The sequence below is a fragment of the Corvus cornix genome, chromosome 1 (assembly GCF_000738735.6).
Source record: "Corvus cornix cornix isolate S_Up_H32 chromosome 1, ASM73873v5, whole genome shotgun sequence".
NCBI classification, from domain to species: Eukaryota; Metazoa; Chordata; class Aves; order Passeriformes; family Corvidae; genus Corvus; species Corvus cornix.
The window spans coordinates 115235784-115260992 of NC_046332.1; the positions used below are offsets into that span (position 1 = coordinate 115235784).

At 46.0% G+C, this 25209-nt stretch overlaps 1 protein-coding gene across 7 annotated transcripts in view; it reads left to right on the forward strand.

Annotated features, from left to right (window-relative positions):
* Positions 1 to 25209, forward strand: part of ERG (ETS transcription factor ERG) — a 136240-nt gene that overhangs the window by 34498 nt on the left and 76533 nt on the right. For 5 of the 7 annotated variants that reach the window (XM_039553390.1, XM_039553429.1, XM_039553384.1 and 2 more), the window contains one exon: positions 2603 to 2690. In XM_039553390.1, coding sequence (XP_039409324.1) covers positions 2652 to 2690 — 39 coding nt within the window. In that variant the 5' untranslated portion in view covers positions 2603 to 2651. Of the gene's footprint in view, positions 1 to 2602; positions 2691 to 13126; positions 13309 to 25209 lie in introns of those variants that run through there. The other 2 variants (XM_010411240.4, XM_019292952.3) reach the window with 2 other exon arrangements.

Here is a 25209-nt window from a genome sequence, read left to right on the forward strand (position 1 = left end):
TCCCAGGTTGCTCAGAGCCTTGTCCAGGATATCCTTCCAGGATAACCCTAAATCAGGAAGGCACTTAAGCAAGTGTTTAACTTTCAGTTTGCATTGTAATTCCCTTGTTTCAGTTTCCTGAAAAGAGTCTCCCTAAATCAGGCTTTAGTGTCAGTTTTGGCTCTTGCCTTAAAATCCTGCTAATTTAGGGGATGCGGGGCAAGCCCTAGAGCCATGAGCAGACCCTGTAACAGACCATCAAGCACAAACATGACCAGCATGAAATTTGGGGTGGGGGTGGAGGAGGGCCTGGCAATAGATACCATCTGCTTCAGCAAGTTAGTACCAGATGTCTGGAAGCTTCCAATTCCAGCCCGTAAAGGTGGAGCTGAAATAATTGAAATTGTATTTCTGTTTGGAACAAGCAAGGAAAACTGTCACAGCTATTTTTTTAGCCATGATTTCCAGAGATGAAAAGATAAAAATCTTGTGTTTGTCAGACAAGGACTTGTCCCCCTTTAGAGTAGGAAGAATTGAATATCCAGGTGAGAAAGAAGAATACACTGCCAAAGGCTGAGTTTAAAGCAGAATTCCCCTCTTGTAAGTTCACAACAGTACAGGGCAAAAGTCAAATGTCCAGAATGCACTTTTCCAACTCATATTGGACAACATTTGCTTGTCTTTGGTTCCCATTCCTTGTGGTGCAGAGCTGGCAACTGGTTTGCAAATGTTCTCTGTCATCTTCTCTTCCATAAAGGATCCATCTTTTTGGGGAAAATATGTGAAATGAGTGGCCTGGAATAGCTCAAATGACTTCTCTTTAACCCCGAGAGCTTCAAGACTGAGCTCGGAGAGAAAGATCTGTTTGGGTGACACCGGGCATTTTTGGGATGGGGTTCCCACCTCTGAGCTCAACACGTATTTTCTAAGTCTAGGTGCTGTTGGAAATGGAGCAAAGGCTTTAGAGAGACCAAAATAAATCTGGACATGGCACAAATCCCCTTTCCTGGGTGGGCTTCTTTAACTGGGGGCGAGGTGCAGTTGTGGCAGCACAGTGCTGGGAGTATGAAAACACTGACAACATGATCTAACACTGGGTTCAAAAAATTTTTCTGCCCAGTTTATGTGAAACGTAGCAGTTTCCAGAGCCTGTGTGTGATGTTTCGAAAGCTTAAAATATGAATCCCATAAATCCAGTGAGGATGTGGCAGGCATGGATTTACTGGGGAAGGGAGGGAGGGAACTGAAAGGACGTCAGTGCTGTTGGTGTTTCTGTCTGACTTCAATCTGAGCAATGTTGCTGGTGAAATTTTGCTTTTGCTGAAAAAGCTTCTCTTGCTTTTGAAGTTCTGTGGAAAGAAAAAGCCTCATTTAAAACCATGACGTCATTATCCCATTTGATCATCCACAGATAGCTGGGAAAAATGGACAAAATGGGAATTGGGCTTGTTAAGGGATTTCTTTAATAGGCCAGCAAATCAATACTTTGTTTCCATGGATTTGAAGGGGGAGAACTTGGCTGTTTTAAGTAGTAAGAGGGAATTGTGTTAAGATCTGAGTGGTGATATCTTTAATTTCACCTTTCAGTGCAATTTGTGCAAATTAAACTTGCATAGATCATAGATGGTCCCCTCACGTCTCTGTCTCTGAGGCAAGCTGCAGCTCAGTGTCAGTCTGGCAATATTTCTCCTAAACCATTAGGTAAAAATGCAATTTGATTTCCAAGTTAGTGTTAATGTGAGAGCAGAAAATGAAATAAAAAAAGCTGATGCTGAGGAAAATTACTGTTTCCCTGATAGTGCCTTGCTGCTTTAAAAGTTGACTTCGAGGTCAGGGGCGGAAGGAAAACTCTTGTGTGAAAAATGGGAATTTCCAGGCTTTTAGGTAAAGTGGAGAAAAAGATGATTACTTTAAATGATGTTCATGTTCCTACATTTTTCCACATTTTCTAATTTCCTGATTTATTTATCCCAATTCATTAACAGTTATTTGGTGTTCAAGTTACTGAGTAGTACTCTCCATTATTTACATTAAATGCTGTTGTTATTTTAAAGTGCTTTAATGGTTTTCCACCCCCTACACATGCAGACAAATTCACCCCACCTGCCCCAGCCCCTCTGCACTCGATTACTGGACATGGATAAGGGATTCCAGAACATCCCTGCTCTGAAGTGCTGTTAATTGAGGGTCTGGACCAGATTTGCAGCTCTTGTAAATGGGCACAGCTTCAGTGAAATGGTCCTTTTTTATATCAGCTGCAGATCTGTCCCAGTCCTGCTGTGTGTTTCTAAATTGGGAAGAATAGCTTGTGGAAATCTCTGATATCCCAGGTGAATAATGGGGCTGGGCAGGGCGGAGCATGTCTCAAGTTCTTATTTTGGGAAAACTGTACATTGCAAATAAAGACCATTTTTTCCATGAGAATTTCAGGGCTGAGTGTTTTCTCCTGCATGAAATAAATCCTCAACACTATGGGGACAGAAATGTCTTAGAGCTTCAGCTGTGCTGAGTCTCAAGGAGGTCTGGGGAAGGAAAGATGCTTATCAGTCCATAAAAAGAGATTTCTGTTGAAAATAAACATTTAAAGTATAATGATATGACTTTTGTTTCTCTGGTTATGCAGCTGCCTTGGGATCTGAGCTCCTGGTAAACACGTTGGCCTGGTAAAGGACATGATTCAGACTGTCCCAGATCCAGCAGCTCACATCAAGGTTAGTTTCCTGTTTATTGCAAGTCCTCAGATGTTTGGAGAGCCATAAAATTAAAGAGTATGTACACATACCACAGCTTTTCTTGCATGTTTATAAATTGTGCTACAGCCCCACGTGGGCTTTTTTATTCCTCAATATTTACATGGTGTTGTCTGAGTCAGCCCTGCAGTCTTTGTTGCTGACACCTGTGTGATCTGCTCTGAAGTACGTGGATATTTTAAAGATAACTTTTTCTAAAATTAACCCACCTTGATCATCCTTTAATATTTGGTGTGTTTGATAAAATACACCTCCTCGAAAAATACTGGATTTTTATGTCCCTGATTCTGCTCCATGACATCCAGTGGCAAACATTAAATTCAGCTGAAGAAGGAAAATGAGCATAATGCAAATATTCAAAGCCAAACAAACATCCCTTCCATAGATTCAGTGCAATGTTTAAAATGCTTTAAAACCAGCATTGGTTTGCTACGTTTCAGAAGGAAATGTTTCTTTTTACTCTATTATGACTATTATTATTGCTATTATTACTGTGGTTTTCTTACCCTTTTTTATGGAAGACTTGGAACCTGTGAGACCTGGCAGGTGTAGCTGTTGCAGGGAATGAGTAATTTTGGAGTACTCCACACAAATTTAATCAGCAACTGGAGTGATAGGACAAATAGTAATGGATTCAGACTGAAAGAGGGGAAATTTAGGTTGGATATTAGGAAGGAATTGTTCCCTGGGAGGGTGGGCAGGCCCTGGCACAGGGTGCCCAGAGCAGCTGGGGCTGCCCCTGGATCCCTGGCAGTGCCCAAGGCCAGGCTGGACATTGGGGCTGGGAGCAGCCTGGGACAGTGGGAGGTGTCCCTGCCCATGGCAGGGGGCTGGCACTGGATGACTTTTAAGGGCTCTTTCATTCTTTCTGATTGCCTTTCTGTCTGTTTTTCTTTGAAGTTACATTTTCTGCAACACCTTTCATGGAGTTTCTCCTCAGCTGGCTGCCATCTACCACTCAGCAGCTCTCTCTAGAAAAAGCTCCACTTTACAACTTATTTTTAACTGAAGCATAGAATAAAAATGAAATATTATTTTAAACAACTCCCTTTTTCTGTAAAACGCAGTGAATGAAAGAATCTCTCTCTCTCTATCCCTCTGTGTTGTTTTTGGGTCATGTTTAGTTACTAGGATGAGTTGTTGTAGTGGGAGAGCTCATTCTTTCCCCCTGTCCAGGTTTTCCAAACCCAGCACTTCCACAGCCTTCTGGTCCTCAGTTGTTTTTATGGAAAGAGCAGAAAAACAAGCCCTCATCCCCTCCAAAAAAGGAGTCTCCCTACAACTTGGTTACAGCCAGTAAGACTTCAAAACATTGAAGGGGATTTAGTACCTCTTCATGCTGTCTAAATGCCCACAGCAGCAGAAATAACATAAAGAATAACTCAGTTTCATGCTTTCTGCCAAAACTGGTGCCCGAGGAAGGTTTTTGTAACCACAGGAGTTAGTGGGAGAGGGCAAGGCTGGGTATGAAAGTATCTTATTACAGCAAGAGAGCTGCATAAAAATCTCTGTAATGGTGTGTTCGAGGGAATTGTAGGAGCCTGTTCTCAGCAGAACATCACCCCAAAGTTGCTGGTTTATTGAAAAAGGGTGTGAGGAAGGCAATTACTTTAATGCTGTGTTTGGGGTAGGAAAGCTGGCCAACTCCACTTCAAATCCTTCTGATTTCTGTTTATGTCATTAGGGCCTGCTGTGGTCTAAACACGTTCTCTGGAAAGCTGCCATGGATGCTCGGGTCATTTAGGCTTTAAAAGTGGACATAGCTACATTCTTAAAAATAAGCCAGGATAAAGTGCAGGGGATGTGGGAAAGCCTTTTTGGTGTGATGGTCTTTTCTGTCTGTACTGAGCACAGCTCTGGTGCCCCCAGCATGAGAAGGACATGGAAATGTTGGGGCAAGTCCAGAGGAGGCCACGAAGTTGATAAGGGGAGCAGCTTCCCTATGGAGACAGGATGGGAGAGCTGGCATTGCTCAGCCTGGAGAAGAGAAGGTTGTGTGGAGACCTCACAGCAGCCTGCCAGAATCTGAAGGGGGTACAGGGAAGCCAGAGAGGGACAATTCATCAGGAACTGGGGTGACAGGACAAGGGGGAACGGCTTCAAATTGGAACAGAGAAAATTTGGGTAAAGATATTGGGAAGAAATTCTTCCCTGTGGATGGTGAGGCCCTGGCACAGGGTGCCCAGAGCAGCTGGGGCTGCCCCTGGATCCCTGGCAGTGCCCAAGGCCAGGTTGGACATTGGGGCTTGGAGCAGCCTGGGACAGTGGGAGGTGTCCCTGCCCATGGCAGGGGGTGGGACTGGATGAGCTTTAAGGTCTTTTCCAACCTAAACCATTCCATGATTTTATGATTCTACGATCTCTCATTGCTGTTATCAGCAGAAGAGGCAAACCGGGTTCATTACAGTCATCCTTGATCAGGTTTTGTTTAATTAACTGTATTCTGTCACGTGGTGCTGTTTCTTTATATCCTTCAATAAGCAGACACAGCCCCATCCATGCACATTTAGAGCTGGAACTTTGAAAATTCACTTTCTGGGAAGTGTCTGGATTATTAAGATTTGACAGATCTCAAGATTTAAGTTTTCTGCCTGAACATGTGTGGAAAAGTGATGCAAAAGATACATGAATATGGCAAGATGAATACTCAGAGATGTCTTTTTTTTCAGAAAGGGGGATTTCATGTGCTTCGTGTGAGTTTTGTGTGTGCTATTTTGAAATCAGCCTTTTCTGCTACCAGGAGGAAAATGTAACAAATCTCAATGTTCTCATGCTCCATTCCTGAATGGGAAATGGTAAGAGCTGGATTCTTACCCAGAATCACCCATTCTGCACCCAGGCAGATCCTGTCCAATTTTGGGAATGTTTGGAAAGCCTCAAAGTGTGTGTCCTCGTTCTGTTTGGGCAGCTTCATTCCAGAGATGCTAAAGATTAAGCTTTACATTTTTCAGCTTGAATGAAGCATCTGACATTGGTCTGGTGACCCTGTGGCTCCCTAATGTGTAATTTCACCTGAGTCACCACCTTGTGTTTTGTCCAAGCGCAAAGGAAAGAAACATTTGATGTGGACAAGAAAAACTATGGATGTTTTTGGATTTTCAGTTTCAGTTCAGCAAAATATGGGGAATTGTGACCCTGATCTTTGAGCAGTTTCACACATTTAGTGCCTGTAAGGGGACCGGAAGAAATAAGACTCCTCACATCAATAAAATTGTGGCTTTTTATGGGCAAGACTGTCATTTACACACACTTTATTGTGATATTTTTGTTGTTCTCTTACCATTAAACTCCAGTTCTTACAACCATAGTCACAGAAAAACTCTGAAATGCTGCCTGAATTTTGCATGTTTTGTTTTTAGGGATTTATGCTTTGTAAATACTGACCTTTAAATAAACCTTTTATTTTTTTAAGAGTTAAATTCTGGTTTCAGGAAAGGTCAAATGTTTGTTTGACTTTAGTTAGCTCGTGCCATCACTGTGAGGGGATTTTGTGGAACCAATACTCAGAAAAAACAAATTACTGCTGTTCCTTTGGGCCTCACTGGGAGAGGAGAATGCAGGGCATGGTTTGGAGATTAAAAAATTACTGTATTTATCAGGAATGGTATTTATCCTGGGATAATGGTGTGATTTTCATTGAATCAAGGCTGGTGGAAGATTTGGTCTGTTCACATTTAGTTGATTTTTCTGTTCATTGGTGATGATTTTGAGATGTGGGCTGGCTGAAGAGATGGGTTAATGGCACACCCTGGTTTTTCATTGCAGCAGGTGAAGAATGGGAACAATTTACACCCCAGACAGCTTAATCAAAGAGGACATTCTTGATAAAAAAATTCTCAAAGGGCATCAGACGTTTCAAGCCAAGCTCAGCTGGTCTGTACAACCTCATTTGTTCTGTGGGTGTAACTGAAGTTGTTGCCTCCGAATCTGTCAAATTTGGGTTATCAAATCTGGAAGCTGTTCCTGATACTACAATGAATGAAAACATGGTTTCTCAGGAGAAATAAAAGAATTACTCCATAGCTGTTTCTTCTGAGTTTAGCACTGCTCTGCCTGAGTTGTGGTGGCACATCCACATTTCTGTGCACAGCATCCCATATTGTCACTGGAAGTATCACAAAACCTTTTGTTGGCCAAAGAATGTGTTAGATTTCAAATTGTGGCAGTGTAGAGATGCTGCTGGATGTACCTAATCTGTTGTGTTATGGTTAAATCTGATTTTTTTTTTTTTTTTTGAACTGGTATTATTTGTTAAGGAGCATATTCTGGGTCTGATATAATCTGTTATTTTTCCTGGAATTGTTGAGTCTCTAAATAAGATCCAAGACTTTGTTATGCTGGGAGTTTTGTATGCACAATACAGTCTCTGCCTGAACAGGCAGGGGGACAAGAAGGGAAGGACAACAGAATTAGTATTATCCTCCAGGATAAGGAGGATAAAGCCAGGCTTTTACCCCCACCTCTTTTCAGGGTCTTTCCTAAGCCAGAAGCCTGGTCCTCGTGGATTCTTTGCGTGGCTAAAGCACTTCTTTCATTGCTTATAAAGCAATATTTGGGCAGCTCAGCTGGGAGTGAGAGCATGGAAATCCGAGCCAAGGATACAAAGAGCTTTGCCCAAAGTCCCATGCGAAGTAAACTGAGACCCATTGCAGCCTGGATGAGGAGGTGATCCATGTGGAGCATGGAGTACTGCTCAATCACAGGGTGCCGCCAGGTGATAACACACTCCCATCCCTTCTGGAAAATATGGAATAACTGCTCCTGAAAGCAGCTGACTAATGAGCCAACCCTCCTCCAGGCAGGAATTGGTGATGGGCAAAAGTCCTGCAGTGGCCTCTCACTGGGAGAAGGTGCCTTTAGCCCCAGAGCATGGAGGTGAACAAGCTCCTGGATGTTACCTGGGCTGCAAACTGGTGCCTGACAGCTGCTCAGGGATAACTCCAGCCTGCTCCATGACAGATGTGAAAAGGTTTTAGTATCAGCAGCCCCTGAAGCTGAACAGTTGTAACTCCATCCCTTTTTCTTACCCCTCACTGTGGACTTCATTCATTATTCTGGAGAAACTTCAAAAGTTCTTCCCTTGCTTTAGTAGTGACAGGGTAAAACCACTGTTTGAGTGTCACTGTGCTCCTTGTTTGAATGATTACCACAGCTTACTCTGTGTCCTCCAGAAAATAAAGTTTGCCATGGATGAGTTCATAAACAGAGTTTACCATGGGTGTGGGTGGCACTCCTCCCCTCTCGTGCTCATTCAGAGCTCCCACACTGCCAGGCTTCAATTTGCTGTGCTATTTCCCTCCTGTGTCAGCACACATCAGATACCTGTAATAATGCCAGAATCACTACTGGATTTGAACTCTAGAATCCCCTCCTAGGCAGAAATTGTGATTCACTTCTCAGCAGCTTAAAATTCTGGATGGTAACCAAATGATTGCCACAGAGTTCCAGTGAGTAAATTCTTCCTTCTTTTTATTTTTTTTTTCTTTTCTCTTGAACTCTACCTCTTCTGTCTGCCTGAGGAAATACCTCCTTGCTAAAGGAAAAGAGAGATAATGGCTTCTGTGTGCTGTAATTGATGAACTTTCAGCAATTGGGAGCAAATCCAAGATTGCTGCCAACAACCAGATGGAAAACAGTGTTAATGACATGTTCAAAGAAGAGTATGTTATTTTGATAGGGGATGGTCTAGAGACTTTAATCTCTATTGTTATAGGGACTAATGGCATGGATAATTCCTTAAGTGGGGCCATTTTTAAACAAAAATTATCTTCTTCATAAGCAGGAAAGAGCAAACTAAAGAGCACCAAATGCATTTTCAGAGCTCTGGCTGATAGATGTGCTTTACACGAACCCTTTGTTACATGGAGTCAGATGTGTTTAAATCTCATTTCTGCAGTCTGCCAGACGGTTGAAAGTCTCAACATTTCCACTGGTGATGGGTAGAAATCATAAAATGGATGGCCATGGAAACCAGAGCCAGGGTGGGAAGCTGAGGGTGGGGAGAAGCTACGAGAAGAAGTTGGGAAAGACGGACGAGACAAACTGGAACAGGAACAAAACTGGTTATACTTTGGGGACGCTGAGAAAGAAGATTCCTCCTGTTCCTATTGCTCTGCTCTGGAGCCTGGAGTGGGACTGAGGGCTCTTAAATCTCGGCCTGTAAACGTCTCTCAAGCCCACTGCCACAGTATTTGTCCCCTTTTCCTTAGGTCCTGGCCACCCTGGCATGTGGGGCCAGCAAATCCATAAGCCCACGTGTCCAGTGCTGTTGTGTGCCTCCAAGGCCATCGCTTCTGTGTGTGGCTTCATTGAGATGACTGAAGAGAAGGGGCGCAAGAAGCTCTGGCTCTGCAGCAGACTTGGGACTCTCTAAAGGACTGTGTCCTTCTTCCTTGAAAACTGGTTACAGAAACCACCTGCCTTGGACTATCCTCACACAGATCTGCAGAGCAACTGCTGAAGATGTGTGGAGATTGTCTCCCAGCAAGTCAGAGTTCACTGTTTATTGTACACTGGATTTGTATTTTGTCTTGATCTGGCCACAAATATCCCAAGAAATGGGTCATCCTTCAACTTACTTGAGAGATGATTCCCCATGATTCACGACCGTGAAGCATTTCCTCATATTCAGCCGCCCTGCTCCCCTCCTTGGCAAACCTTTGTATATCAGCTCTGTACGGATTCCTTAATTTCACACTAACTTTGCTCCTCCTTCCTTACCTTCTTAAAGAGGGAGATTCATAGGGAGAGCTGAGGGGAGGTTGCCAAGCACTCACAGCCTGTGCATATTAGTTCTGCTCAGAGTCCATTTTGGGTGGTGGGGGGTCAGGCAGCTTTGCCCCTCACCTCTGCATGCAGCCCTGCTTTCAGCTGTCCTGGTTGTTTGGTCACAAATGTGGTCACAAATGACCACTTTGTTATGCTCCTGGTAATACCTAGCAGGTATTACCTTCCCAGAGACTGTTGCTCCAGCAGCCCAGACAGGGATGGATGATCCTCTTGGACTTGGTGATGTGCTTCATCTGTTCAGAAATGAATCTCTCCTCTCTCTCACTCTCCCTCCTCCTCCTCTCTCTCGTCCCTCCCCTCCCTTTTCAGAAAATCTCATATTTCAGGTTCTACTAAACCCCGTCCTCTTTAAATCTGAAATTTTACTTTATTTCCTACCCATGTTCTTATCTCCTCAAGACCCTTTTGGATCATTTCACCCATCCTGCTGGTGTCCCAAAGTTGACTTTGGGGTGCAGTATCTTTGGCTGATGTGTTGTTTTATCCCCTTCTTTAGATTGTTAATACAGACATTACCTCATAAACAGTTATGGGCATTTGATTAGATACCTTTCACCAACTTGCTGTTTTATCATTTGCCATAAGTCTTTTCCCTGTTGTTCTGTAGGACTTTTTCAGACTCCCAGTGTTCTTTCCCAAGACAATTCAAATTCTTCTTGTGGAAAATCTTCTTTGGCTCAAGTCAGCAGCCAATATTTGGGTATTTCCGTACGTGTTTAATTAGAAAGAGAAACTGATTCTGTGCAGCATGTGTATTCCTGGTGCAATTTTGTTTATTAATCAAAAAAGTGTATCTTGTCCTTACCTAGAAGAGCAGAAAGGGTGCCTGCTGTGCCCCTAAAATCCCATGTCTGTGTGGCCAGTGAGGTCTGTTCCCAGGAGGCTCTATAGTGCTTTCTTCACTACCAGGTCCTGCTCAGAAATTCAACTTTTTGCTGCCTAATAACCCATAAACTCCAAATGTTGCCCTCCAGATTTACAGCATGTTTAAATTCAGCTAATGTGGGTGAGTTTTACTGTAAGATATAAAATCCCAGAATGTTTTGGGTTGGAAGGGACCTTAAAGCCCATCCAGTGCCACCCCTGCCATGGGCAGGGACACCTCCCACTGTCCCAGGCTGCTCCAAGCCCCAATGTCCAGCCTGGCCTTGGGCACTGCCAGGGATCCAGGGGCAGCCCCAGCTGCTCTGGGCACCCTGTGCCAGGGCCTGCCCACCCTGCCAGAGAACAATTCCTGCCCAATATCCCATCTAACCCTACTCTCCTACATCTCTAGGCCAGTGCTTCTGTTGCTTCCAGTAGGGTTTTTTTTGTGACACGAAAGAGATAAATTTCTTCTGCTGCTGAGGCTTAAAAGAGTGTTTGGCATGTGTGTTGTATATTCCATATCATCTGTGATTGCCTTGGATCAAAGAGATAAACTTGCTGGCAGTCATTATCACCTCCTTGAACAGCAGTAAATGTTTGGTGGGACACTGTAACCTGCTATTGCAAATTCAAAGTAGCACTGGGAAGGAAGGAGGTAAATCTGTGCCGTGAGCCCTCCAGAGTGGGCTGATGCAGGTTTCTATCATACTGACTTGGTCACATAGAGAGATTTTCCAAGATCCCAGAAACTTGGCCTGTCCGAGCTGTGAATAGTATGGGAGAAATCCTGGCACAGGGTTGCCCAGAGAAGCTGTGGCTGCCCCATTCTTAGAAATACTCAAGGCCAGGTTGGACAGGGCTTGGAGCAAGCTGGGATAGTGGAAGGTGTCCCTGCCCATGGCAGAAGGGGTTGGAACTGGATGATCTTCAAGGTCCCTTCCTTCCCAAAGCATTCAATCACTTTAAGCATTATCTGGGTTCCCTTTTTAAAGAAAGGGGGAGACCTGTATTAGGGAGGGGTTAATTTTCCTTGGGAACCACCTGTGTCTTTCCACTCTTTGCATGGGGACTTGGTGTAGCTACATTAAGCACAAGGGGACTTGAATTCAGCTCTTTTTTAGAAATAGGAGCCCCAGCTGAGAGGGGCCCTCAGCCCTGGCTGTCCCTGGCTGCAGGGAGGGCTCAGGGCAGGGCCCGGGCTCTGCTCCGGGGCCCGGCAGCGGCACCAGAGCCACGGGCAGGGCCTGAGCCCGGCAATTGCCCTGCACAGGAGGCAGAACTGCTGCCCTGGGCAGGGCCAGCCCTGAGCACATTGGCCACAGAGGCTCTGGGCTCTCCTCCCTGGGGATATTCCAGAGCCATCTGGACACAGCCCTGTGCCCTGTGCTCTGGGATGGCCCTGCTGGAGCAGGGAGGTGGCACCAGTGACCCTCTGTGGTCCCTTCCAGCCTGACCCATCCTGTGTGACACAGCTGGCACACGTGGCCAGATCTGGGACAACAGAGCTTCCCTGCCCTACAGTTGGACTAAGAGGCCCTCAGAATGAACTCGAAATGAACAAAAAAATTGTTTAAAATGCAAGTGGAGGCCAACTGAGGATTCAGTTAAGGGAAGCCACCAACTCCTAAGTTACAGCTTCAGAAAATCTTTGTGGCTCCCCCAGAGCTGTCCCAGAATTGCAGCCAGCCGGCTCACAGTGCATCAGCCATCGCAGAGACGTTATTAACTCAGACAGAGGAAAATATACTTTCAGTTATTACATGCTAATAAAGCACAAACTAAACAAATTTAGGCAACAGGAGCAATTATGCCATTAAACATTTAACTGCAAGATTGATTTTTAAATTACTGAGAATCTAAACCAAAGTGTGCACACACACAAAGAGGAAGGGGAAGGGAAGGGGAGGAAGGTAATTTCACCAATTGAATCTAATCAGGGCCTCAATTCGAATGCGTGGCTGTAAATGTCAAAATATGTAAGATCTGATGCAAGAGCACAAGTGGAACCAGGATGGATGAGCTTTCCTCACTTGACCAGATTCTTCTGGCTGGGAGGAAGTTAAACACATGGGGTGGGGGAACTTGGGGAGCTGGGTTGTCTCCAGAGAGCTCCCTTGGAATGCTGGTCTGTGTTCCTGAGCTGCCTTTTGGAATGGGCAGGGAGCAGTGAACCGAGGCACAAACTGTGGGCTCAGCCTCGTGTTTGCCTGAGCCTTTCCACGTTCTGCTGCTGTCACCTGCAGGGAAGGATGAGCTGGATCCTTGCTGAATCAGGAGGGAACGGAGAAATTCTCCTCTCCACCTGAAAAAACCTGTTTTCTGTTCCTGGGCGGCAGCAGAAAGGTGGGTTTGAAGATCAGGGTGGGACACTCACAGCTCCAGGGTTGTATTTGTTTTCAGAGTTTATGGCAGGGCTGCTCCCTTCGAAAAAGTATATAAATCTTAATCAAATAAAAGTGATGTGCTGCCATATTTACCCAATCTCACTGGTTGTCCTACATCATGTTTTAGCATATAAGTTACATGACAGAGTTATCCAGGGGTTGCCAGCTGACACAGAAACAAACCCTCATGTTAAATTGCCTGCAGATGTCCTCTTCCAACTCCTGTAAGGAACTTCTACCAGTTCTCTCCCCCCCCCCCCCCCCCCTTTTTTTTTTGGTGTGTGTGTTAAATAAAAGCAGCAGAAGAGGGGGAAAACAATCTCAGTTGAATCTCTGTGCTGGTGCCTCTGTTTGCAGGACAGGAAGCCTTAAGAAGACAATGCAATTTATAGGCAGGCGCAACAAAAAACCCTGTAAGGATTTCCATGAGCCTTAGTGGACCAAATGAGTCGTGGTTATTTTGAAGGCTGGAGCTGACTGAATAATGCCAAGTCTAAGGCTGCCAAGGTGGGCTTTTCAGAAGATTCAGACCTGAGGAGGTGAGAAGATCTTTATGTTCTGTTGGCTGTAATTTGTCTGATGATAGAATTTATGCTTAGAGTTTCAACTAGGCATCCCTTTTGTTTGGATATTCATCTAAAGAAATCAGGATTTTATCTGATGGATTTGAATTCTTGCTCCGTTTGGCAGAAATCCCCACGTAAGGTTGTGACATTCTTGAAAACATTCACTGTTTTCATTTGCATAATTAGGAATCTTTGTTTTGTTTTCATTGTATGAATTTACTGGAGTTTGTGAACTTTTTGCCTGGCTGGGGAAATCACAGAATGTTGTTTCTTTTCCCTGGCTGGAGGAGTATGGGCTATTTATGCTCAGTTTTAAAATAGACTTTTCTGTGAGTGCTTGCACTGGTCTTTGCAATGGGATATTTCTGGAGGAGCAGCCTGGCCAAAAGCAGTTGCGAAAGGTTAGTGGAGAGCAGAGCTCCCATTTAAACACCTACGTGAAGGAGCAGCCCTTCAAAAGCTGGGAGTGCCAAACAGCTCCCACTTGGAACAATGGGAGCTGCTGAGTGCCGACAGCTTCCGAAAATCTGGCCTCACGTGGCTTCCAAGGGAGATTAATTAACAAGGCCAGCAATTTTGGTTTTTTTCTGGGCTTGCTTAGCTCTGCATGGAGAATATTGTCTGCACTCGAGGTGTGCTCAGCAGTGGCAGGTGGTGGACGTTCCTCCTGGGAAGGTGGAGTTCCAGGTGGGTTGCGAGGCAGGCAGGGAGCTGGACAGGTGTTTCCCGAGTTTTTTTCAGGAGAACTTTGGCCAGGAATGTTCAGCTTTTCTGGGCAGGTAGAAGGAAAAGCCCTGGGGAGCTCCCTCTGTAACAACCCCACATGGATTTTTTTTTCGTAGTTTTCCCGTTTGTCTTAAACTGCTTCGGAAATGACATAAATGAAACCAGAAAAGGCCTCTCTGGCATTACTGAAATAGGGATGTCCATATGGGAAATTACAGTAATATCACTTGTGCATTCAAACTTCACGTCCTGTGCAACTTCCATGTGTGGGCAAAGGAGATAAATTTGCTCTCTGGACCTGCACATGCGCTTCTCTCTTTTGATTAAGCCTGAAACACATTTCTCTTCCCTTCTGTGATCATTGAGTGAGGTCTGCAGGAAAAATAGGATTAGAAATTAATGTTTTGGGGGCTTTATTTCCAAACTGAGTTATCCTTGTGGCTTTCTGTAATGTCATTTTTTTTTTTAATTCTATTTATCACAAATCACAGCCATTTTTTCAGTAAAGCAGACCAAGAGCAATAAGACTATGCTAAGATGAAGGAAGATTACTTCTGAAAGTCAAATAATGAGTTTTGGTTATTGTTGCTTTTTAAACATGGCAAGCAGGTTGGGGACCAATATGTTTGCAAACGACCTAAGTCTTCCCTTCCAGTGGTAATCCTTATTCTTTTGAAAAGCTAATAAAAGTGGTGTATGAAAGAAATTCCTGGGGCACTGCAGAACTCACCCTCCTAGGGAGAGAGCCAGATGTGCTGGTTAATAACCTTGCAGGCATTCAAAGCCAGGGCAGTAACTTGGTATCACCTAAGCCAGACGTTGTGTGTCGGTGCAAGGCAATATCACATCCCGGTCACATTCGCAGCAGAGAGCTGCAAGACATGTGGAGTCTTATTAAAGGAAGGGGGGAAAAAAAAAAGAAGGAAAAGAAAAGGAGGGGACAGGCAGAAGGAGAGGGAGACAATGTGTCTGTCCTGAGAAGCGGCAAAGGAGCAGACGCACTCCTCCACATGTGCATTAGTCTGTCAGCCTGGATTCTGCTCTCCAGATGTTGGGGTGGATCCTCTGGCAGGGACTATGGAGGAAAAAAAGGATTTTAAAAGAAATCACATTTCAGGGGTGAAATTAACTTTACCAGATTTTTCAAAATGCAATAGCTCGGTGTGATTTTTCAGAATGCTTTAGCGAAATAACAAATTCTAGACTTAATGGTTTTTACAGGCTTGCTTGGCAGCGCCTCCTCCAAACACAAATGTTTGTGTGTGAAACTTGTCAGTGGCTTTTAGAACCAACATGCCTCAGAGTAAACAGCACATTAAAGTTGTTCTCAGAGCAGTCCTACTGAACTGAAAATTGTTTGTGGCGGGGGTCCCAAAATCTGATGGGTCTTTCTCAAGGCTCCATCTCTCAGAATCAAACCCTCCGAGAGCTTTGGCCGTCACATCAAAACGGTGCTTGTGCATAACAAAAACATCTATATTTGCAGTGGCAATCAGAATACATCAGTGTCAAGATCTTTTAAAAAACGCCAAATTTGCTTTTCCAGGCGCAGCAGAAAAATAAATCACTTATGGCATTTATGGTATATTTGTAATCCGAAACTGGTGGCTTCGTGTTACCGGGCACGACGTGTGCAGCGGATAAACAAACAGTGCACAAAAAAAAGACAAGTCTCAGCTTTGTCTGCCCGACACTTCGCCTCTGTGACCGGGACCCCACAGCCACACGGGCCTTTCTGCTGAGCTCGTGTTTAGGTTGAGCTGGGCTCAGCCCCAGGCTGGTCCTCGTGGCAGGACCGGGTTGTTCCACGGGACACCGGGGGTGACGTTCGTGCCTGGCCAGCCGTGGCCATCGTGAGGGGAAAGGGAGAACGTCTGCGGATAAATATTTATGTGAACGCATTAAACAATGCGGTTGTTCTTGCCTGGAGATCTTTCATGAGGCCCAGGAATGCAGCATTTACGTGAAGAGATGCTGATACACAAACATTACCAAACCTCACGTTCATGACTGATGAAACAGAAAGCAGAGTGTGGATACGTGGAAAACTCCAATCGTGGATTTGTGATCACATTGCAAATAGAAACGAGGCAATTTTACGTCAATATTAGGACAGAGCACTCTGGAAGCAATCTGGATGTTTTCATACATAATCATGGCTTCAGTAAAATTGTACATTTACAGAGACAGCTGGTGTGTCTTTTCCTGTGTTGGAATAGGATCAGCTGAGTAGGGCTTGTGAGAAATTTCAGTTTGTAGTTTTGGTAAAAGCCAGAATCAGACACAGAGATTTCTTAGTGGTATTTTGCTGTTGGATACAATCTTGACTCTGCTGGGAATCCCAAAAATGAGTGGACCTCTGCAGTCCGTTCTTGCATCCACCACACAAAGTACATGGAGAGGTGCAGTACCCTTTAAGCAGGGTGAAAATGGTATTTTCCTTCCTGATACAGCCAGGGTGCCTCTCCAAGTGTGCCCCACACACCTCAGATGGGGTGAGGGCTGCTGGGACTCCGTGGGTGAGAGGTTTCCAGGCTGAGCTTTCCGTCATCACACACTGGAGTTTGTCAGAGGGAGAGCCTTGGAGCCGGCTGGGTGTGATTCATCCCTCCCGGCAAGGCCTCTGAGGCAATCTGACATTATTCGGACTGATATCATTAATTAATGAGGGCTGAATGTTATTCTTAGACACTGGATTGAGTATTGGGTAGGGAAGCCTATGAAAGGGCTCTTTGATTTTTGGAAAATTCCTACAGCACTGTCAAATTTGCTAATGAAATTAAATCATCTGCCAACTTTCCAAGTTAAGGAGCACATCCCTTCTGAAATCTTGACTGAGTCTCCTCAGTGCCTTCTTGGGATCAAGGGATTTTTGGATTTATATTCACGCCAAACGAAAATGATAGGTAGCCTCCAAAACCAGTCCTATTAAATCTATCAGGCAGGCTTTGGAGAAGGCATTTCTGCTGGTTTGCTGTAGCACAGATTTGATCCTCCCCCACCTTTGCTTTTGGCTGTGCTTGGTTTAATCTGCTCAAGGTAGAAAGGAGCCAGATCCCAGAGTTTTTGTGGAGCCTGGGAGGTGGTCACTGGGTCATGCCTGGGCAGTGTGACCTGCAGCCCGCCTCCACCATGGGATGTGCTCATACAGCTCAAACAAACCCCAGATTTAATGGGGTTTTTGTCTGGTCTCAAAAAACATGCTCCAAAGCAAATGTAGGGAGCAGCTCTCCTTGCTCCCAGCGCTCCTGTCCGCAGGGCTGGTGCTGCTCTTCTCTCTTCCCGATGCTTTTCCTGCCTCTCTTCCCGACTGGCTGCTCCCTGCACGGACCTTGCAGGTGTCCAGAATTAGCCCAGCCTTTGCAGGCCTCTGGCAGCAGATTTATAAATGAAATGCTGTCATTTCAACCCAGCCCCGGCAGGGCTGGGAGCACAGGAAGCGCCGTGCACATGTGGGGCGGTCACACATGGATCCCATTGCAGCCCTAATAGTGCTGGGATGGGGGGAGAGGGCTGAGGGGCTGCTGCCAGGTCAGCTCCCTCCCTCCCTGGTTCGTCTGTCTCGAGGCTGCTTTGTGTAAAGAGAGGTGTGCCGGCCTGGCCAGTTCTTCAGTTCTTATTGCCACAGTTTTGGGGCAAGGAAGTGGCAAATGTGGCCAGCAGCACTGAGCCCACACTTTCAGGTTGAATTAATGAGCATAGTTGCTTTCAGGATGATACCCACATGACGATGGTGATTGTGTCACCAAGGGTTCTTCTGGAACAGGGTTTGGACCTGGGGGTGCTGGTGCCAGCAGCTGGACACGAGCCCAGGGGTGCCCAGGTGGGCGAGAGGCCACTGGCCCCTGGGCTGGGTCAGGAATTGTGTGTCCAGCAGGAGCAGGGCAGGGATTGTCCCTCTGTGCTGGGCACTGAGAGGCCCCTCGAGGGCTGTGCCCAGTTCTGGCTCCTGCAGGAGAGCCCTGGAGGGGCTGGAGCATGTCCAGGGCAGGGAAGGGAGCTGGGAAGGGGCTGGAGCCCCAGGAGCGGCTGAGGGAGCTGGGAAAGGGGCTCAGGCTGGAGCAAAGGAGGCTCAGGGGGGACCTTGTGGCTCTGCACAAGTCCCTGACAGGAGGGGGCAGCCGGGGGGGTCGGGCTCTGCTGCCAGGGAACAGGGACAGGAGGAGAGGGAACAGCCTCAGGCTGGGCCAGGGCAGGCTCAGGGTGGACAGCAGCAGGAATTTCTTCATGGAAAGGGTGGTCAGGCCTTGGCAGGGGCTGCCCAGGGAGGTGGTGTAGACCCAAGGAACACCTGTATGTGGCGCCCAGTGCTCTGTTTGCCAAGGTGGGGATCAGTCACAGGTTGGGCTTGATGATTTTGGAGGTCTTTCCCAAGTTGAATGATTCTGCCATTCCATGATTCTGCACTGTGGGTCAGGTTTGTCTCTCAGCTGTAGCACATTGTGCTTGGGGCAGTCTCTGTGATACGTGTGCCTGCACACACACACAGCTGGGAGCAGAGCAGCAGCCACCTCAGCTGAATAAAGCGTGAGAATGTTTACTACGTGGGAGAAAAAACAAATCTGTTATGGACTGTGCTAAGACAGAGTCCTGACATGGTACCATACGTTCGGCAGCAGAAAGACCTGAGGTATTTGGATCCCCCGTTTGGTTTGGTGTGGCTCACATCCATGAACCAGGCTCTAATCTCCAATTCTGGCTGCTGGAGTGAGGATTTTTTTAGGGATGTGTGTGTGACTTTCTTTAGATATCTGCTCTAGAGGCGCCCTTAAAGCATTTTGCTTCTGTTGCCAGGATCAACAGACAAGGTGCTGGAACAAACTGATAAATTAAATAGCAACAAGTTACCCAGACCTAATGGTATTAATCCAGGAGTTTTGAAAGGCCTAAAGAATGAAGTGCCTGAGCTGCTCACAACACAAATGTATGGACTCAGGGGAAGTGGGGAACTTAAGAGTGACAGTCTTTGTACTTACTTTTAAAAACAAACATGAGAGCAGAGCTGGGAAGCACCTCCAAGCCTTACTGCAGGGCAAAAATAACACCTAACCAGTTGCAATAATAAACAATGGCAAAGTTATAAATACACCTCCTCCATCAACCATATGAAGTGGGATGTATTTTCCAAAGGAAAATTGGAAGTCTTTGTTGTAGCACATTTTTTAGATTGCACAAAAAAAGAGCAGATTTGAAAGAACGAGTTTGTTTTTTTAAAAAACAGCTCAAAAAGCTTTCTTGTCAAAGGAAAAAGTGACATTTGGTCAGCCATTAAAAATGGATAGGAAAGAAACAAGAAAAAATAACAAGGAAAACCCATGAAAAATAGTCAAAACTAATTTTTCAGTCTGGCACTCAAGATCAGTAGCAAGGTGTCTCAAATCGCATCCTAAATCTGGTGTTGTTTAATCCATTTGGTAATGAGCTGGAAAACAGGAAGCGAGACCCCAGTCAGATTGGAGATGATATCCATGGTCATGTATTTTTTAGATCATTCAGGACAAACTGAAGGAAATACAGAATGTTTCACCAAGCCAAGCAGAAAGCACCGCGCTCTGACAAATCCATCTGAGAAAGTAATGTAAAAAAAATCTGTGCCATTGAATAACTATTACTGCAATTAAATACACTGAAAAGCACTTCTGAGACACTGCATTAATCTTCTCCCATGCTGAAAACTGATCTCTGGCTCTTTGCTTATCAGGTTCTAATTTATAGTGAAATACGAACCTGCATCCTATGACAACCATTTCTCTTTGATAACTTTCTTAGAGTTACTCTGCGCAAAGTCCTAAGCTTGTGGTACACTTGTATCCTGTCTGGGCCAGGCAGTGATCCATGTGGTGCAGTGGCTGACAAATGGCAGGGATGGTAATTAATACCATCATCAGCTTTTGGAGCTGCTGTGATGGAGTAAAAATACCTGGGGTTTGATTTGGATTAAAAGCATCACACAGAGTCACAGGATGGGTCAGGCTGGAAGGGACCACAGAGGGTCACTGGTGCCACCTCCCTGCTCCAGCAGGGCCATCCCAGAGCACAGGGCACAGGGCTGTGTCCAGATGGCTCTGGAATATCCCCAGGGAGGAGAGCCCAGAGCCTCTGTGGCCAATCTGCTCAGGGCTGGCCCTGCCCAGGGCAGCAGTTCTGCCTCCTGTGCAGGGCAATTGCCGGGCTCAGGCCCTGCCCGTGGCTCTGGTGCCGCTGCCGGGCCCCGGAGCAGAGCCCGGGCCCTGCCCTGAGCCCTCCCTGCAGCCAGGGACACCCAGGACTGAGGGCCCCTCTCAGCTGGGGCTCCTCTCGAGGCTGAGCAGCCCCAGCTGAGAGATTCCAGAAAGAAATGAATGAAATACAAAAACGAAACACAGAAGAGTTGGTGGTCAGTGACGTATTAGAATCCACTTTATAACTCTCTCCTGACCAAGGAATTCTCACTTCTTCAGTGACTGTGACAATAAAGGTCTCTGGCCACACTGTCAAGTGATGTCCTTGGAAAAATGCTTTGAGGCAGCCTCCGGGTCAGCTGTGGCCCTTCCAAGTTGTTGTATTAGGCTGTGAAGTTTCTACTCAGGCTTCATGGCAGCATTTGCACGTGGACTGGACACTGGGAAGGAGCTGGGAGCCCTTTTGCCTCGGACAGCAGTGTGGAGCAGGAGGAATCTGTGTGAGCATCATTTCCATCACATCGGTGCCTTCAGGCATGGCCTCAGACATTCACTGCAAGATGAGAGAACAGTTCAGTGTCTGTCCCTGGAGGAAGCCTTTTCCTTTCCAGGGGAGACTGCCAGGGCATGGGTGTGTCCCGAGGTGTGGACAATGTCTTGTTTTCTGGGGCCTGGACTAAAACCTCCACTAAATAAGCACCTGTCTGCTGAGCTGGACTTAAACTGGTGATGTGGGTGACCCAGTTTCTATTTACAGCTTCCTCAGCTCTAGGATGTATCTGCACTTGGGGAGCTGCATGAAGCAGTGGCCACATGCTTCATTCAGAGTTTCCATCAGTATCAGTTTGTGCAGAGGGAGCCAAGTTGATTTCTCACTTACGTCAGTGGGATCTCAGTGTGCCATGAGTTCCCTCGGGTCAGGAGCTGCAGTGGCTGGCACTGGCTGCCCAGGGCCATGTGCTTTGTAGGATGTGTTTTCTGCCTTCCCATCTCTGATTGTTTCTGCTTCCTGATGTCCTGCAGATAAGGCATATGAAATCCTGCTCTGAATTCCATGCCATGCCATTACTGTGACAGAATCCCAAATTACTTGGGGTTGGAAGGGATCTCTGGAGATCATCCAGTCCAACCCCCTGCCCAGGCAGGGTCACCTGGAGCAGGTGACACAGGAGCACATCCAGGTGGGTTTGGGATGTCTCCAGACAGGGAGAGTCCACACCCTTCCTGAGCAGCTGTTCCAGTGCTCTGCCATCCTCCATGGAAAAAAATTCTTCCTCATGCTGAGGGGGAACTTCTTGAGTTTTAGTTTATAGCCACTGCTCTTCATCCTGTTGCTGGGCACCACTGAAAAGAGACTTTATGTCTTTAGGATCAAGATCCATCTCGCCTGACTCTGAGAGCTAAACCTGTCTTCAGAGCTCATGGAAATACTGGCATATCCTGAGGGTATTTAATCCCATTTTAAAATAGATTTCAAAAGAGGCTAGGCAACGATTTTAATCTAGATGTTGAATTTTTGGGCAGCTAAGGTAAGGTAAAGATAATCTCTCTAAAGGATTTGCATACATTGCTGCTTCTTGATTCTGTAGTGGAAGGGTATTCACAGGCTTGAAGAGTTCCCTTAAAATAAAATTTGCATGCCAACTTTATAACAATGGACCGGATGGAATAAAAGTTCTACCAAATATGTTTCAGACTGCTGCCTTGGGTAGTTTTAGCACCCATTTAAAGGTATCAGAGGTAGAAGGATTAGAAATTCTGATTTACAAATTAATATTTTTTTTTAAAAAAATGTCTTCTGTGTGAGATAGGAGGGCAGCAGTCTCTCATGGCCTCACAGGACTGTGAATTTTTAAAGTTTCATAAATCCCTTCTGTATGTTAATTTTCCTTTCAGCAACACTTGTAGAATTACTCATAATTTTAAAAAAATGTATTTAATCCTGACCCTTTTGGAGCTCAATGAAATGTTTTGCTTTAACATTTGGTGTCTGCTTGGATCTGCCTAAAAATTAAATAATTTTATCGTAGTTTTTTGTCTGTGCTGGCAAGATGTCCTTTAAAATAGATCCAAATGCACAACCCTCCAACCCAAGCTGATGGTATCATTCCACAGATCCCTGTGCCTCCCTCTTGCAGATTTTAGCTTTTCCTGACAAGGAGGTACATTATTCCTGGCCATTTGCACCATATGGTGAGGAACTGCAGCTTTTATCCTGAGGCAATCCCTGAGTGCTTTTCAGACAATTTTTATAGGAGTCCCTTCACTCATCGCTGAAGCGGAGCCGGTGCTGGGAGACAATGTGGCAACCACACAGAGGAAATCGTTGCCATGTCCCTGCAGCCTCTGGAAGAGTCTGCAGCACTTCGGAAAAACTGGGACCACTCTGCAAATTGTTGGTATTTGTGATAGCATTGGTCATGGGAGACCAGGCCTTCAGTGTGAATAAACAAGGCATGAATAAACTGCAGCCAGGGGAGGCTCCTCACCCTTCCCACTTCAGGATGAGGGGAAGAAAAACCAGCTTTGTTTTTGGCCTATCCTTATAGTCAACACCAGGTGGAGGTAACAACCCAGGTGGTCTCTGTTTCAAAGAAATATGGAATATTCTGAGCTGGAAGGACCCACAGGATCATCCAGTCCCACCCCTGGCCCTGCCCAGACCCCCCAGCAATCCCAGCCTGGGCATCCCTGGCAGCGCTGTCCAAACGCTCCTGGAGCTCTGGCAGCCTTGGGGCCGTGCCCATTCCCTGGGGAGCCTGGGCAGTGCCCAGCAGCCTCTGGGGTAGAACCTTTCCCTGCTCTCCAGCCTGAGCCTGCCCTGGCCCAGCTCCAGCCGCTCCCTGGGTGCTGTCCCTGTCCCTGGGAGCAGAGATGGGAGCTGCCCTCGGGAGGAGCTGCAGCCCCCGGGGAGCTCTGACCTCAGTCTCCTCTGCTCCAGCTGGACAGACCAAGTGCCCTCAGCCTTTCTGCTCTCCTCACTTGATCTTCAGACAGGTTCACATCTCTACCAGTCGCCTGTTGCATCCTGAGCTCTCCCTCTGCCTCAGTCACCTGCTGTGCAGTGGGGAGATGGCGCCTCACCAGCAAAGGAGGCAGAAGTTTTTCCCACTTCATGCATCCTTTAGGAAGGTGAATTTATCAGGCAAAGAGCTGCCATGTGGATGCAAACGTTAAACACCAGAAAAATTTCTGAGGTAAACCATGCAGAATTACAGAATGGGTCAGGCTGGAAGGGACCACCTTCCAGTGTCTCATCTGGTGCCACCTCCCTGCTCCAGCAGGGCCATCCCAGAGCCCAGGGCACAGGGTTGTGTCCAGATGGCTCTGGAATATCCCCAGGGAGGAGGCTGCACAGCCTCTCTGGACAAGCTGCTCAGGGCTGGGCCCTGCCCAGGGCAGCAGTTCTGCCTCATGTCCAGCTGGAACCTCTGGGGATCAGTTCCTGCCCGTTGCTCTGGTGCCATTGCTCGGCACCACTGAGAAGAGCCTGGTGCATCCTCTGACACCCTGTTGGATGCCCAGTGCTAGAAATCAAAGCTTCCTGACATCATTTAAGACAAATCAAATTAGTGATTTTCCTCTGTGAAAGTTTCTGAAAGGAATTTCTGCCCCTCTTAAAATCTGTGGGACGTTTGAGTCAGAGCTGTAGGCTCAGGCCTGGCATCCATTGCCCTTTACAGCAGAGGGAAATCTCAAACTGAAAAAATGAACCAGCAGCTCCAAAGTGATGGGGTTTGTCTTTGAGAGGTGAAAATTCTCATTGTCTTCTGAGTACATGCCTTAAGTAGAGGCTCTCCAAGACAGGTTTAATGAGAACACTGGGGATGTGGTAATGCAGGACTTCCCACGGCGTCAGCCGGGCTTTTCTGAAAAAATACGATAAAAATGAGGGCTGTGGCAGCCTGGGTGGAGCTGTGTAAAAGAGAGTGTGTGGCTGACAGCATTTTTCCAGGAAACTGGACAGTGGGCCCGTGATTTCAGATGCTTTACTGGTTCCTGATGGTGATCCTGATGAGCAAACCAGGCTGGGTGAGGCTCAGATAAAGCCTGTCCCCACTGTTACAGACTTTCATGTGGTTTAGATACAGACCATTTAAATTGTTTTGGATGAGAGACTTTAACGAGAAGGCAGTTTTGGAAGTGCTGGCTGTGATAGCAGCACTGTTAATATTACTGGTTTTGGCATGACAGACATGAGAAAAGTATTTTTAGAGCCAGACATCTGAGAGGCTTAACAGGGGGTAGCATCTCCTCTCTCTGTCTTGCTCTGCATGTGGCTTTAACTAGAAACCATTATTCCCTCTGGGCCAGCAAACAATTTTGGCTAAAAATTGCCTTGGATGTGGGAGACAAGGATCAGCTTCACACGTGTGGGCAGAACCCACCACACATCATATTCCTCCCTCTTCCAGAGATAAGCTGTGAGGGAGTTTCCTTAAATATTTCACTTGATGGGAGCAGAGGAAACATTTTTTGAAGGGAGAGGTGCTTTAAAGAAAGGAAGGAATCTGTAATTATGTAACTTTCATTGCTGTCAGCATACATTTTAATGATTTTGATTTTAAGGTAGCAAATCAGTAGAAATCCATTCTCAAAAAGTCTGTTGGCTACATTACTCCAAAGCATAAACATGTTTTCTTATCCAATCTGTATATTTATATTTGAGAGCAAAAACTCTCTTAAGAAATATCTTTAAAGGTGGTTTTTTTTCTAAGAAGCAAAAAATTATAAGTCATTTAAAGGGACTGAGTAAATGAAATGGTTATTTCAAAGCTAGATATTACTGAACACTCTGTCAGGAAAGCCATACGAGATGTTAAACTTCCCTGCTTTGAGGAGTTCTGCTCTCTGAATGGAATAAAACTGATGTAATGTAGAATTACCTTGAAAGCTGGGAGTGGATGATTCTGAAAGACTCTTTCCCCCTTGATGATGATGATGATGATGGTTGGTTCAGCAGCAATGGGTACCAGGTCTCAAAGGT